Source organism: Hipposideros armiger, unplaced genomic scaffold, assembly GCF_001890085.2.
Source record: "Hipposideros armiger isolate ML-2016 unplaced genomic scaffold, ASM189008v1 scaffold_71, whole genome shotgun sequence".
Taxonomy (NCBI): Eukaryota; Metazoa; Chordata; class Mammalia; order Chiroptera; family Hipposideridae; genus Hipposideros; species Hipposideros armiger.
In genome coordinates, this window is record NW_017731421.1 from 2,922,630 (window position 1) to 2,939,799 (window position 17,170).

At 36.5% G+C, this 17,170-nt stretch overlaps 1 protein-coding gene across 1 annotated transcript in view; it reads left to right on the forward strand.

The window, feature by feature from the left end:
• The window catches only part of CRY1 (cryptochrome circadian regulator 1), a 60,574-nt gene that overhangs the window by 15,010 nt on the left and 28,394 nt on the right, over positions 1 to 17,170 (forward strand). Inside the window, exon 2 of the mRNA XM_019642627.1 lies at positions 14,093 to 14,201. Coding sequence (XP_019498172.1) covers positions 14,093 to 14,201 — 109 coding nt within the window. The remainder of the gene's footprint in view (positions 1 to 14,092; positions 14,202 to 17,170) is intronic.

The following is a 17,170-nucleotide window of genomic DNA, read 5'->3' on the forward strand; positions in this document are numbered from 1 at the left end:
CATCTTAGCTGTGGAGGGCAGTGTCACTGGCCCTCATATGTGGGATCCGAACCGGGGCCCTCTGGCATCCCAAACCAGTCCTTAACCATCGCGCCACTCGGCCGGCCCATCAGCATGATTTTTAAAAGGGTTGTATTGTCATCTTTAGCATTTAAAAACAAAACAAAACAAAACTTCAGCTTTAACATTCCAGACTTTTCTTAAAGGTTTTTGTTTTTGCAATTTTACTTGATTATGTGCCATTCTTCTCACTGTTGAAATTTGGGCTTATGAAAAACCCCCTTAGAGAGAGAGAGAGAGAGAGAGAGAGAGAGAGAGAGAGAGAGAGAGAGAGAGAGAGAGAGAGAAACATTCTTTTATCCCCCAATCCCATCTTAATTTTATTTTTCATTGGATTCATTCATAATAGGGTAGGAAGGACTTTATCTTTTTCAAATCCTGTACTATATTGTTTTTTTTTTTAAAGATTTTTATTGGGGAAGGGGAACATTGTGCTTTTCCAGGACCCATCAGTTCCAAGTCAAGTTGTTGTCTTTCAATGTTAGTTGTAGAGGGCGCAAGCTCAGCTCCAAGTCCAGTCAACTGCTTTCAGTCTAGTTGCGGGCACAGGGCATAGTCCACCATCCCATGTGGGAGTTGAACCAGCAAACTTGTTGCACCCTGAGCCATGCCGCCTGTTGACAGTTCGCAGCTGCTCAGCTCAAGGTGCCATGTTGAATCTTAATTGTGGGAGTAGGGAGGCGCACAGCCCACCATTCCATACAGGTGTTGAACCAGCAATCTTGCTGCAACCTTGCGGCAGCTCATCTGGGGCACAGCTCATTAGCCTATGTGGGAATTGAACTGGTGATCCTGTTGCTCAGAGCTCGTGCTCTTAACCAATTGAGCCACTCAGCTGGCCCCTATATTGATTTTTTGCCAACCCATCATGTACCTTTTATTATTTATGCCTACTGTGTAATAACAGGTACTTTGCAAATCTTTCTACTTAGCATTTATGTAACAATTATCATTTATACTTATTGTGTGACAGGTATTTTGTAATTCTTCCTACTTAGCAATTTTTGGTCTTTCTACGATTTTCAGTCTTGTCCAGTCAGTTCAGATTTTTCAGTCTTGCCTATGAGAGCATATACATTTTAAATTGTATTATGGTGCTTATATAATATCTCCCCAGCTATATTGTAAATACTTGGAAGGCACCTAATCCAGTGATTCTAAATATGTATTTGACTTGGATCAGGAAACTTATATTTAGAAAGATCAGTGGTTTGCGTGTTATTTTGAAGAGTTGGAACTCTAAACCAGATCTTCTGATTATCAAAAATTCTTCCTCCTAAAATAGGAGTAACTTGGCATCTATGTAGAAAGAAAACAAATCTGGATACTACCTTGCACAATAACACAAAAATCTATTGTAGATCCAAATGTGAAAGGTAAATAAAAAATACCTTTAAAGAATAAAATATAGGAAAGAATCTGTGAGTTTAGAAGAGGCAAAGATTTCTTAAACAGGGTGCATGGTATTGCACACGTGTGCCTGTGCACACACATAACTAGAAGGAAAAACTGATAAATTTAATGTCATTAAAATTAAGAATTTCTGTTTATCAAAATGGCAGTAAGATAGTAAAAAGGAAGCCAACGAGAAGCCAGTGGGAGGAGATATTTGAAGCACATCTAACTGACAAGGGAGTTTTATAAAAAATGTCTGAAGGTCTAAAAGTAAGAAAAATATAGATAATTCAATAGAAAAATGGGCAAGAATTTGAATAGGCATTTCACAAAAGAGGATATCCAAATAGCTTAAACACATCCAGCCACATTAAATATTTAGAAAGTATAAGTTAAAATCACAGTAAAACACTCTTACATACCTGCTGGATTAATTGACTAAAATTAAAAGATCTGGCAGTACAAAGTACCGATGAAGATGTGGAACAGCTGAACTTTCATACATTGCTATTAGGAGTATGAGCAGTTAACACTTTGGGAAATTGTGTTGAGCATTTACATTACCAAAACCCAGCCGTTTCCCTCCGAAGTATATATGTCTCAATAGAAATTTGTGAACATTAGTAGATGAGAGTGTATTATATTCATAGCAACATTATTTGTCGTAGCCCCAAACTAGAAACAACCCAAATATCTCTTAACAGTAAAATGGATAAACAAATTGTGGAATACCACAAAAAAGGAACTAACTTCAGCTATACACAGTGACATGGATACAACTCACAAATATGTTTAATGAAAGAATCAGAAACAGAGAATGATTTCATGAACTAGTCTAATATTATAATACTGTAGTTCACCTTCTATGACCTTCTTGATTTCTTCTTTTTTTATTTCTCTCTCTCTCTCTCTCTCTCTCTCTCTCTCTCTCTCTCTGTCTGTCTCTTTTTGGCATTCTTATTTGGTGACTATTAGAAAAAACTGGCAAACTTGAGATAATTGTGTGTAATTTAGGTCATAGATCAGGAAAAAAATCAATCAGTATAATTTTCACCATTTTTGAATAAATATTTTTTAGAAAAGAAATATCTTTTAAACTATCTACTACAGAAAACCATTATATGTAGCTCTCTAAGACATTTGCCTTTTATAAATGTTTAACAGATTTTATTTAATTCCATGTAAGTCCCCTAAAGCCCCTTGATAGATGTCCTACCTGATTTTGTCTGCCCTTTTGAGGTCACAGTGCAGTGCTGTCTAAAAATAGACAAAGATTAGTTGGAGACCTGGATTAAAAATACTTCTGTGTGATTTTTGAAATGAAGGTGGCATAAGTTTCATATACTTGTATTAGTGTAATTCAGTTCCAGAAGATTATCTGATATTTCTGTTAAGGATCATCTTACCTTGCTATCAAAGTGAAATGCTATTATAGGAAAAGACCCATATCAACTCTCATCTTTATGAAATTTGATGGCCCTTCCTGACAGATTTGATTCATCTGTGTTTCCTTAGTGCCATGAACTTTAATAATATAGTTTAATAAGTAATATAATAGTTTTTATACCTTATTTTTATTAAATTTCAGAGGCCTTAAGGATGAGAATTCTGTATTTATTTTTGTATCTCAAGGAAATGCCCAAATGTTGATTTAAAGAATGAATGAATGAAAATGCTTCAAATATGTTTTTCTACATTTTATTAGTCACTAGTTATTTACTATAAAAAAAAAATCTCAAAAGTAGTATGGACCATACCAACAGTGGGCCATAAAGGTAGTAGAAGTTAATATAAACCTAAATGTGACTTTTTACCTAACTAAGATAATGTAGTTCACATAATTAGTTCATTAAGTACACTTCTGTTGGTTTTTTCCACTACTTACATTTTTTTTTTCATGTAATTGTGTAACATCTGTATGGTCAAGATGGCTGGAGTCCTAGTTGTTCGTTTTAAAGGGATCGCTCAAGGACTTACTGACAGAATAACTGGCTCTGAGCTCTCCAGTGCGGGGGTAGCAGCTGGAAAGGCTGCAGGGACATGTGGTGGGGAACTGAGTTACCTGGCTTGGGACAGGGGCTGGAGGGGCAGATTTCTCCTGAACGGAGGAAATGGCAGAAGCCATTGTTTCTTTGTTGAGTACTCCACCCTCTTCCTGGTGTGCAGGCACAGGCGATGGCTATACCTGAGTCTCCATCAAGCGGCTTAATGCTTCATTTGCCACACTCTGGGGATTACAGACCACACCCCGTCCAACTTCTGGGCACACCCAAGCCTCTTCCAATAGCTTTTTTGTACAAACCGTCTTCCTTAGCTCATGCTGCACATTCCTAGAGTCTCTCAAAGATTTGCAGAACCCAGAAAAGCAGCTTCTGGCTTGAGTGTGTCCGGTACCTCTGGCTGAGCAGCCCTAAGCCCGGCACTAGCAGCAGCTGGCCTTGGTTCTCAGCTTGGCCTCTTGAGGCACTTCCAAGCATGACGTGGATGGCAGTCATCTGCAGATTTCTTTGTGGCTCCTGCAGGGTTGCCCCAGGTGGGTCATTGGCTGCAGCCGAAATTGACCTGCAGCAGATCTCTTCCAAGGTGGTCCTGGGTCTGGCACCCCCAGTGGCCAGCTTTGAAATGAGCACCTCTTAAGAACGACACACCCAAGGGGTAGATTGAGCAGGCACCAGAGCCATGCTGAGGCAGATCCTGCTCTGTAGGGTCAGCCCCTGCACAATTCCTCCACTGTAGTCATGCCAATCCTCACAACCAATGAACCTGAGAGTCAGTCCCTCCCATTGATGTGCAAATAGCAACCAAGGCTCAACTACAAGAGGAGGGCACACACAACCCACACAGGGGACCGACCTGGAGTGTGTGGTTCAAGTGACCAGTAAGACTGTGCCACTGAGCCCCACTGCACACCTACAACATACATAGGCTACTCTACTAAGACCAGGAGACATAGCAGTCCTACCTAGTACATAGAAACAAACACAGAGAGGCAGCCAAAATGGGGAGACAAATGTCCCAAATAAAAGAACAGAACAAAGCTCCAGAAAAAGAACTAAACAAAATGGAGACAAGCAATCTATCAGATGTAGAGTTCCAAACACTGGTTATAAGGATGCTCAATGATCTCAGGGAGAACTTCAACAGAGATAGGAAACGTAATAAAAATGGAGATAGAAAACATAAAAAAGAACCAGTCAGAAATAAATAATACAATAATGGAAATGAAGACTACATTATAGGGAATCAGCGGTAGATTAAATGAAGCAGAAGATTGAACCAGCGATGTAGAAGATAAGGTAGCAGAAAACACCCAAGCAGAAGAGCAAAAAGAAAAAAGAATCCAAAGAAATGAGAGAGTTTAAGGGGCCCCTGGGACAACATGAAGCGTACCAACATTTGCATTATAGGGGTACCAGAGGAGAAGACAGAGAGCAGGGAACTGAAAACCTGTTTGAGGGCCGGCTGAGTGGCACGTTGGTTAAGAATTGGCTTGGGACACCAGCTCTGAGCAGCAGGGCCCCGGTTCAGATCCCACATGAGGGCCAGTGACGCTGCGCCCTCTACAGCTAAGATGGTGCACAACAGCTCGACCTGGAGCTGGGCTGCTGTGAGTCGCCCGCGCCAGTGTAGTCTGCAGTGGGGCTGGCCGGCAGTGGATGTGAGCTTTTGTGAGCTGCTGTGAGCTGCCAGGAGAGGCCAACCAATGGCCGATGAGCAACTGCCTCACCCGGGAGGAGCACAATGATAATACCAACATGGGCCAGTGAAGCGACGTCCTCCACAAAAGACTGAAGAACAAAAGGACAGCAACTTGTCTGTTCCCCTTCTCTGATTCTCCAACGCTGTTCCCCTCCCCCAATCCCTCCATAAAATCTTTGAAAAAAAGAAAGAAAACCTATTTGAAGAACTAATGACAGAAAGCTTTCCTAACCGGATGAAGGAAATAGATATACAAGCCGAGGAAGCACAGAGAGTCCCAAACAAGATGAACCCAAAGAGGACCCCACCAAGACACATCATAATTAAAATGCCAAAGGTTAAAGACAAAGAATCTTCAAAGCAGCTAGAGAAAAGCAGTTAGTTACCTACAAGGGAGCTCTGATAAGACTGTCGGTTGATTTCTCAACAGAAGCTTTGCTGGCCAGAAGGGATTGGCAGGAAATATTCCAAGTGATGAAAAGCAAGGACCTACAACCAAGTTTACCCAGCAAAGCTATCATTTAGAATTGAAGGACAGATAAAGAGCCTCCCAGAGAAAAAAAAGCTAAAGGAGTTCAATCATCAAACCAGTATCTTAGAGGGACTTAACTTTAAGACAAAAAAAAAAAAAAGTTAAAAGTATGAATAATAAAATGATAATAAATACATATCTATCGACAATTACTTTCAATGTAAGTGGAGTGAATGCTCCAATTAATAGATAGGGTGGCTGAATGGAAAGAAAACAAGACCCTTACATACGCTGCCTATAAGAGATGCACTTCAGATTGAAAGACATACACAGACTGAAAGTAAAGGGATGGAAAAGATATTTCATGAAAATGGAAACAAACAAAAAAGCTAGGGTAGCAATAATTATACTAGACAAAATAGACTTTAAAACAAAGGCTATACAAGAGGCAAAGAAGGGCCTAGTAATCCCACTTCTGGGTATTTATCCAAACAAACCCAAATGTTACTTCAAGGGGATGTGCTCATTCATATGTTCGTTGTAGCATTATTTACATAAGCCAAGGTAAGAAGGCAACCTGGGTGTCCCTGAATGGAATGAGAGGAGGTGGTACATATGTGCAACGGAATAGTACTCAGTCATAAAAAAGAAGGAAATTTGTGTCTCTTTTTTTTTTTTTAAGTTTTATTGGGAAACAGCCATGGTCATTGGTTACACATTGCTTTCATGCTACAATGGCATAGTTGATTCTTTTAGGGAGGGCACAGCTCACAGTGGCCCATGCAGGGATTGAACTGGCAACCTTGGTGTTATCAGCATCATGTTCTAATCAACTGAGCTAACCAGCCACCACCCCATATGTTTCATTCTGCAATAATAGGGTACATCATGTACATTTTCAAGTTTTTTTTCTAGATTTTAAGCTTATTGAGTATCGGAATCTTATATTATTTATTTTGTATTCCTCAAATAAATGAAATTATATGAGTAATGAACAATAACATTCCTTAGAAGATGTTTTAGGAATTTGTGGGGCCATTTTTGTTCATCACTGTGATTGGAGGGTGCTAGTGGTATTAGTGAGAAACCAAGAATGGAAGACTTCTTGCAATGCTTAGTATAGTTTCTCATAATAAATAGTTGTCCTGAGTCCCACATATCTTTCAGATATTGTACCAGATATTTCATGTAAATGAAAAACTTATTCATATTTTTCTACTCTACAGCTTGAATCCATTTTTATATGTAAACACTAGGGCTTTATTTACACAATTTTAATATATACCGAGTTTTCCTGAAATGTGTTTATCACCTCTGTAAATCAAGGAAACATTGTACTTTGTTTTGTCCAGAACTTTACTAAGTCTTGCTCTACATTACAGAAAATAATGTCACCAGAGGCAAAACCACTCAGATGTTTAAGTCACCAATAATTCAGCTCTTTTTTTTTTAAAGATTTTATTGGGGAATCGGGGAAGGGGGACAGACAAGTTGCTGTCCTCCTGTTCTTCAGTCTAGTTGTGGAGGACGTTGCTTCACTGGCCCATGTTGGTATTATCATTGCGCTCTTCCCGGGTGAGGCAGTCGCTCGCCGGCCATTGGACGGCCACTCACGGTGGCTCACACCAGCTCACGGCAGCTCAAGAAAGCTCATGCCCGCTGCTGGCCAGCCCCACTGCACGCTGCTGGCCAGCCCCACTGCAGCCTACACCGGCGCGGGTGACTCACAGCAGCCCAGCTCCAGGTGGAGCTGTTGTTCACCATCTTAGCTGTAGAGGGCACAGCGTCACTGGCCCTCATGTGGGATCTGAACCGGGGCCCTGCTGCTCAGAGCTGGTGTTCGAAGCCAACTCCTAACCAATGCGCCACTTGGCCGGCCCAATAATACAACTCTTATCAGCCTGTTTTTGTAGTTGTTGAATTTAAAAATCATCCTGCATTTATTGCCCTCTTGTGCCATGCCCAGATATTTACATATAGAAGTAAATGGCCTTCATTTTATTTCCCCCATGTTATGTTAGAGCATTATATAATACTTTAGAGCTCTGTATATGGATATTCTATATTATCTATGAATTTGATTTCAGAATTTAAAAGAGGGCATTGCAAAATATTTGTTATAAAAAGGGACGTTGTGTCATGGTATATAGGTTCACTGATTGATTATCATTAGAGCCTGTTAAAATACAAAATTTGCTTTTAAAATATATACTTAATCTTTACTGAACATTAAACTATTCTCTTTAGGGAAAATATGTATCATAAATATTCTGACAGTTTGGATAATGATTAACTTAGATAAAAGCACTAAAATTTTGTTACAAACCAGGAAAAAATATATGCAAATTTTATGCAATTTATAGGGACAAACTATTTATAAATTTTTTTAAGATTTTATTTTTTTTCCTTCTCTATGGTTTATTGTTGCTTTTTTAAAAAAATTAGTTTCAAGTGTACAACATAGTATTTATAATTTTTAAATTTCTAATAAAACACCATAGACTTTAGTTAATGACTGAGACTTTCCGTTTTGTTTTATTGTAGTTAATATATCCCGAACTTTAATTTTTAAAAATTTAACTCTCTTGTTTCATGTGTTTTTGCATGTGGTTTTAATTATCTTAATTTATATTCTTAAAATAAGTTCTCTAGAGTTAGCAATAAATTGTTTTGGTTTAGATATTCTAAGTGTAGTTCTCATTGTTGAGTATACGATAAGATATATTTTATAAACTAAAGTGCAGAACCAGATGGCTTTATTCTGGTATGATACATATTAATTCATAATGCCTTGTTTTCAGCAGCAGTGGGATTATGTTGTATCCTACCATTGCCTTTTTTAGACTATTTTATAGACAGAACTAGAATTTCTAGTTATATAAAGCTGTTCTAGCACAGGCTGGAAAGTAGGTCATTGTGACGGGGAGTATACCAAACCGCCCACTGGTTGCTATAGCAGTGACCTACTTTAAGAAACAATTAACTGTTGATTCATGTTGCAATCATAGTTTGGAAATGGTATAAGGAAACTCACTAAATGTATTTTTTTCTCATAGCAATAGGTAATGATCTCTAGAGGTTAAAAAAACCTTAAAACGTTTAAAGCGAAGCAATATATTTTCTCACCTAACACCTCTAATTTATTTTGAGTAGTACAATTAGTATTGTAATTAAATAACATGAGAACTGTGCTTCTATGTAGGCAATACAGTTATGCTAAGGGATTATGTACTGGGTTTTACTACCCGTAGGCCTATTTAAAACCAACCTGTTGAATATAGTTAATAGCATTATTAACTGAGCCTTCAAATGATTATAGTTTCAAGAGAACAGTAAATATGCCAAATTGGAGGTTTGAAAATATATTCCTGTTAAAAGTGTACCCTATGTACTTTCAATGTACAGTATTATAGTAAATCTTTTCATTCAGTATTGGATGCCTGTTCTGAGGCACATGCATTTGTAATATATAGAAGTTGAAATTGGTGTGTTCTCTGGAATACATGGAATCTAAACTCTGACAGAACTCACTTCCCAGCTGAGGGTAAAGGATGAAAGGTTAGACTTTTTATAGCACCCTTTCAAGTAATAGTATTTGTCCCGCACTAAAAAAAAATCTTACCTGTCAATAAGTTGATACTTTGAACCTGGGATATTGGAGGTTTTACTTTATGGCATTATCAAGGAAGAATTATATACTAAGATAAGTTGATTCAGATTCTTAATTTCACTGTATCTTGCCATATATATTCATATTCCCATTTGCCTTGTCATTGGGAAACATTTTCATTGAACCTTCAGGGGAAGTTAGGAGTTCAAAACAATTCTGTATATAGGTGTACGCATCCAACTAATTCATTGTGTTCTGTTGTCATGCTCAGATATTTGCATGTAGAAATACATGCTACTTTTTTCAAAAATATAAATTATTCTCCAGGGAGAATAATTATAACTTCTGCTTAATGACTAGCAAGTACTAGTGATTCTATTAGGTGATTTTATGCTGTTTATAATCCTTTCAACAGTTGTACAAGACAACTCTATAGTTCATTTTATCCTCTTTCTAATCTTTTCAACAAATTATATAAGGCACATAATGAGATTTGTGTGCCAAATGCAGAAACCAAAATATAGTTTAAGAAACTGTGTGTTAGGAATGAGACACAGACACTTCCTTTGAAATCCATCAGGAGAAGGTGATGATGGCTATAATATAAGATACAGTCTGAAAGTTTCTCTAAGATGAGGTACTTATGTCTTTGACAATTTGGAGAATGGAGAAGTTACTTTCAGCTGGAAGACTGAAGATTACTAGGGTATGAACTTGAAGAGATAGGAAATTGGGGAAAAGGTATCCAGGCTGAGGAAAGAGCATGGAGCAAATTCCAGGAGATTGAATGTCTGGGGAAAAGAATAGTTTGGTTTGGTGGGAGGGAAAGGGGAGTGGTAGGAAATGAACCAGGAACCCTAAGTTAGTGGCCAAGGAAAAGAATTTGTTCTTGATTCAATAGGGAATGAGTCTTTTAAGACCTTTGCACAGGAAAGTGTGCCTCAGGAAGATTTGGTGTTGTAAATAAAATGGATTAGAGTAGAGAGAGATTGTTGGTAGGCAGATCTATTTTAAGGCATTGTGGTAAGTAATACCAGCAAAAGATAATAAGGACTAAAATTATTGTAGCAAGAATAGAAGTGGTAGGAAGGCGGGGACAAAAAATAATAGATAACACTTACATAATCATGGTTACTATGGGTGTTATAAGAGCTTCACATATATTAATTTGTTTAGCTCTCAAAACAGTGCTGTGTATGATATGAGTAATATTACTATCCCAGTTTTACAGATGAGGAAATTAGAACTTTTCAGGATTGATTAAAGGATAGTAATTTGTTGCTAGACCTATTAAATTATGGGACATTAGTGCAATGGAATATGATGAAACCATGATAATTGATGCCATAGAAATATTTCTATTGCTTTGAAAACATGTTCACTATGTATTAAAACAGGTTTACAAGTAGATACAATATTTCTGTTTTGTTCCATTTTGAAGGAGTGTATGCTAATTATCAATTTTAAACTTTTTTTATGTAGTAAAAAAAAAAAGTGTATGTTTCGTCCTTTACTCCCACTCCCCAAGGGTAGTTATTGTTAATAGCTTGGTGTAAGTATCCTTCTAGTTATTTTCTTTTTTTAAAAAAGATTTTATTGGGGAATTGGGGGAGGGGAACAGCACTGGGGAATCGGGGGAAGGGGAACAGACAAGTTGCTGTTGTTTTGTTCTTCATTCTAGTTGTGGAGGACGTTGCTTCACTGGCCCAAGCTGGCACCATCATTGCGCTCTTCCCGGGCGAGGCAGATCAGTTGCTGGCCTCTGGATGGCCGCTCACAGCAGCTGCTGGCCGCTCACGCTGGCTGGCGGCTACACACGGTAGCTTATGGCAGCCCACTGCAGCAGGGGCTGCAGCCTATGCCGTTGCCGGCGACCCATGGCAGCCCAGCTCCAGGTCGAGCTGTTGTTCAGCATCTTAGCTGTAGAGGGCAGTGTCACTGGCCCTCATATGTGGGATCTGAACCGTGGCCCTCTGGCATCCCAAGCCAGCTCTTAACCAATGCGCCACTCAGCCGGCCCCTAGTTATTTTCTTATGCACATATAACTATACAGTCAATGTAAATTTTATTTTATCAACATGATATATGCATATAGTTTTGTTTTTAAAGAAATGTTATTGGGGAACAGTGTGTTTTTTCAGGACCTGTCAGCTCCAAGTCAAGTAGTTGTCTTCAATGTAGTTGTGGAGGGTGCAGTTCCTTGGCCCGTGTGGGAATCGAACCGGCAACCTAGGTGTTATGAGCCTGTGCTCTAACCACCTGAGCTAACCGGCCACCCCTGCATATAGTTTTAAAAGTCATTGTGCAAAAATTCTTATAACAAAGGAGAGCATCACTGTGTTCTCCATCCTGCTCTTTTTCTTTTCTTCATGAATCTTTTTTACTTAAAATATTTGAGTACAAAATAAGTACTGTATTCTTTTATAAAGCACCTATATTTGAGTGCAGTGTACTTCTGTAATTTCTATGTGAAATTACAGTGATGTAAATGATAATATCCATGGAAGAAAAACATCATACTATAGGAGAAAAACACCATACTAAAGTACATTTCTGTTCCTTTGTTTTATAAAGTGCCAAAACAAATTAATTCTTTGGTTGCAAAACTGTTTCCATTGTAATGCATTGCTTCAGTCTTTATCATTTTGTACAATGTTTGTTTGTTCCATAGGGTGTTTTTTGAAAAGATTAAGAATGATTATTCAGCTTGTGAACAAGAAAGGGAAAAATAAAGGGCCAATTATTAATGCAGGCTTACTTATTCACTTTATGAATTAATCAGGTTATTTAATTTTTTTCCCCATTTCCCATCTTACTGTTTATCATTGACCTGCTTGTATGACCAAAAAGTTGATTAAGGGGAACTCTTGCTACATACCACCAGCTCTGGTAGAGAATATACTGAAACTAATGGTACAAAAGAGATTTGGGGATTCTCTCTGCCTTGGATTATGTTTCCAAGACATTTTAGTTTTGTACTGTTTAAATTTAAGAAAACCTAAAGTTGTTAGTTCATTCAACTTCTTAATTTTTGATCTGACTACTGTAGTGTCTAAAAAACTCTTTTGCTAAGCAAACATGTAAAACTAGATGTTTCCCAATAAACATTTATCACCAAACGTTATAAGTTATTCATAGTTATAGATAATATTATAAAACTCAGGTGCTTTTATATTGTTATAACAACAGACTTTTCCCCCAAAGTATTGGGTTGTCAGAAAAGTCAAGACATATTTTTTCTGTTTTTCATTGCAAAAATGCGTCCTGACTTTTCTGACAACCCAATATTTGCGCATTGGTAGTGGTGGAGTGAGTGGGGTAGAGTTGGGATAGGGCGTTGGGGTGGTAACTCTATACAAGACAGAAAAGAGATGTGGAGAAATATAAATGAGGATAGAAAGGTTTGTTTCCTATTTGCTTAAGGACAACTGTAGACCTCCTAGGGTGAAATGATGGGATGTCTTTAACATCCTCATCTGTGACTCCCCATGCCCAAAGAGATCATGACTTCTAAAGGAGAAAGAGTATCAAATTTGACTAGGTTAAGAAAGTTACTGATGACCCTAATAACTACAATTGTAACAAATAAGACTTTTTTGGTGAAATAATGGGATCAAAATGGGCAAAGAAAAACAAAATGATCTAGACTGAACAGCACTGTCCAACAAAGCTTTATACAATGATGGAAATGTGCTGTCCAGTATGATAGCTACTAGCCACACATGTGATTGTTGAGAGGCCTTAAAATGTGGCAAGTGACGGAGGAACTGAATTTTTAATTTTAATTCATTTAAATTTAAATGGCTACATGTGGCTAGTGGCTACTACTGTACTGGACAATGCAACTGTGAAATATGCCTTTCCATTCCTCTGAACCACCCCTCTGCACAAGACACAATCACTGTGAAAGAACACATGCCCTGTGAGAAAGCAGACAAATTTTTAACATTAAGATCACAAAGTTAAGCAAGGTAGAGAGGAAATATTATTTCCAGCTGTGAGGAACAGAATCTAGATGAAATGTTAGAGAAAATTAATACGAGGCAAACAATGAGGTTGAACCTTCCAGTGGCGATAATCTGTTTCAGATCTGCTTTGGGGGACTGCTTTATTTCTTTACAGTAGAAGATGCACATTAAGAAGTTTTCTGGTACTGCCCCAGAATTTCCCCAGATATCTATCGTGTGTGTAAGCCTTGTTGGTACGTATTTCATTTAAAAAAAACTGTAGCCCCATCTGCTTCATGAAGCCTTTTTTTTTTTTAAGTTAATCTGGCATTCTCTACACTTACAGAGTTAATGCCACATAATTTCACATCTATTTAGTATAAGTTTCTTTTTTATTAATTAGATTAGAAACTTGAAAATGGGCATTGTTACCTCTCTTAAATAATTGCAGTGTCCCCCAATAATGTGCTCAAATTTTAAATTATTTGCTTGCTTAGAGTGATTAAATAGGATGTCTCCATTTTTTTCCCAGTAGAAAATATTCTAGATTTTTCAAGTTGGCTTTTCTTTATGAACTTGAATTCATTTCATCAAGTTTAAACAGTGAGACCAATTCATTTAATTACTTTATTTCTTTATATAATTTTTATGTTTCCAAATTAAACTTTTGCTAACAGTTACTATTATTTTGAATGTGATTTAATTTAGGTACTTCATTAAAATACTAAGAAACTTGTGTGATTTTAAAAAATTATAAGTATGGTTCCTGGAAGCAGTGATTTATATATCAAGTAACTAATATGATAAGAGGTAATAAAATGTTGGGGTCGGTATTTCAACTTTTAGAATAACATGATTTTGCAATATTTTATATCTTCTAAATATATATATTTTTATCCTCTCTCTAGGTTTTTGCTTCAATGTCTTGAAGACCTTGATGCTAATCTGCGAAAATTAAACTCTCGGCTGTTTGTGATCCGTGGACAACCAGCAGATGTGTTTCCCAGGCTTTTCAAGGTAACTATGCATAAAATAATAATCTTTTGTCAAAGACACATATTTGGTAAAAAAGACGTTTTGGGTAATTTAAAGTGTGGGAAGTACAAGTTTTTTTAAAATGTTGTGGGTTTCCTTTATTTAATAAAAAAAGTTGCACATAATAAAATCAGACATTAAAAGAAGTGGTTTATAATAAAATATTAAATCTTTTTTTTTTATTAGTTTCAGGTGTACAAAACAATGTAGTAGACATTTACACCCCTCACAAAGTGATAACCCTCCCTCTAAAATTGTATATAGCTGTTACAATTCCATTGACTCTATTCCCTATGCTGTATTCCACATCCCGTGACCATATATGTGTGTGTGTATATATATATATATATATATTTAATTATAGTTGACATCAGTATTATTCAACTTCAGGTGTAGAGCACAGTGGTCAGGCATCTACACAATCTTTCTTCTACCTTAAATTGCTAGTTCCCTTCCCAGAAGTAACAACTACTCTGTTTCTTGTGTATTCATTAGAAATACTCTTTGCATAAATAAGAATGTATGTAAGTATGTATTTGTTTGTGTGTGTGTGTGTATCATCCCCCTTTTTAAAAGCCAAGATGGAAACACACTATATTACACCATTCTGTGCCATGCTTTATTTACATAACCATGTATTTTGTAAATTGTTCCATAGTACTTCCTCAGTTTTCTAAATGGCTTTTTAGTATTCCATTGTGTAGCTATGTTATAATTTCTTTAAAGAGGTTTCTATTGAACATTTAATTATTTTCCACAGGACTTTTGCTAATACAAATAATGTTTTCAGTGAACATCCTTGTCCAAGTATACATATCTTTGCTCATGTGTGCCATTACATTAGTGGGATAATTCTTAGGAGTTTCTGGGTCGAAGGCCTGTAACGACTGACATACTACGAATGAAACAAAATTGTGGGTTTGCTTTTTTTAAAAAACTTGGTAGAATCTTAAAAATCTCCTAGCCTTATTTCCCCCTTTTTTTCCAAATGAAAAAATTAGTACTAGAGTGGTTCAGTGAATTACCAAGATCATACAACTAGCTCATGGAAGTGCTAAGACCAAAATCTGAATTTCCTGGCTCTTTTTTTTTTTTTTTTAATTCATCCTTTCCTATTTACTCTCATTAGAATTCCTAATGTGTATCTGCTTTTTTTCTTGACGCTGTTTGATTAATCAAATTTTTATACTAGCAATGTTTCTTTTTCTAATGCAGAAGAGAACAGTTCCTTTTCCTGAATGAGAATGTCCCCAATGCTGGGAATCAAATCAACACTTCCCCAGCTTTTTTCCATTGTTATGAAAGAAACCTTTAATGTTTAGAGTTTGGCTAATGCAATAATTTGGGCTAGTGAAAATTTATTACATTAAAGTTTGTTTACTATTGTAGCTGCTTAGAGTCAGAATTTAACTTAGGAACATGGAAGAGTTCTGAGTAGAAAGCATATCAGAAACAATGGTAACAGTTTATCAGCAACTCATGATAAAGGATAATTGTGAGGATAATTGCTTCAACCCTCTAAATTCATATGGTATAAGTAAAATGAATCCTAAGAGGATTTTAGTTGCCTTAAAAATAAAAAAAACCCTTTTATTTACTTGTTTTTTAAAATCTTGTTTTAAGTCAACAAGTCTTTTGTGTCCTTTGTTTTGTGCTTTTTTCTGCCTAAAATAGCATATTATCAAACTGTCTTCTGCAGTTAGATGATGTCCTGTCTTGTGATTTTGCAGAGAGGCAATAGTTTCTACATGGGCCGTAAAATAGAGATACATAAACACAACCACATACACAGAGTGTTTATTATTTTATTCTGATTTTTCCTTGGACTACATACAGTAATCTGTATAAAATGCCATTTATGAAAACTTCCTTTAATATTTATTTACTCGGTTTAGAGCCATAGGAGGAGTTAATTTCTGTTTTATTGTATTGATTTTAAAAAAAATTTTGTTTAGAGGTGCTTCATGCATGTGTTTATAAAAAGAAAAGTTTAAAACAATATACAATAAAAGCAGGTCACTTTCCCACTCCTAACCTTTACATCCCCAGTTTCTCTGAGGGAAAAGATCCTTTTGTCCATAACTAGCTGACTCATTTACATTATTGTCTCTGGTTCTATTATTCTAGTACAGAAAATAAAATGTTTCATAGATAAGTATTCTATTTCAGAAAATAAAATTTTTCATAGATAAGTATTCTATTTCCCACATTGGAGGTAAAATTAGATCTGATAACAGTGCCTTTAGTTTATGGGGATGGTGACAGTGGTTCCATATTAATGTCCCCTCTTCTATGCATCTTCTCCTCTCCATAGCATTCACTCACTTTATTCCATTTATATTGAATAGATTTAGACATGGTGTCAGAGCATTTCTTTATACATGTATATGTCTGATAAACTGTTGTTTTTTCTGATATGTTTTAAACTTAAAATGTTTCTTAGCTAAATTCTGACTTAGTATAGCTGAAAAGATGATTAAAAAAACCCTTTCTCTTTTTGTGTTCTACTGAAGAAATGATAAAGAAACAGCAGACACTAGCCTAGGCAAAAGTTGGATGACACTATTAATCATAGGTATCTTACATAAATTATTATTATGATGAGGCAGTTAAATCTTGCATTTCCACATTTGGTACCAGGCTGGTAAGCTACCAAGACCATGCACAGTCTAGGCTCTGCAGAAACTTTTTATGAAGAGTTTAAAGTATTGGTTTAAAACGTTCTCATTATATCCAAGAAACAGACATATGGATAAAATCTTTATTGATGGACACACTGAAGCTTAAGATGTTTTGTTCAAAATCACAGAATAAATCAAAGAAGAACATATAAAGACACTAACATTTCTTTTTTTCTTTTTAAGATTTTATTGGGGAATTGGGGGAGGGAACAGCATTGGGGAATCGGGGAAGGGGAACAGACAAGTTGCTGTCCTTTTGTTCTTCAGTCT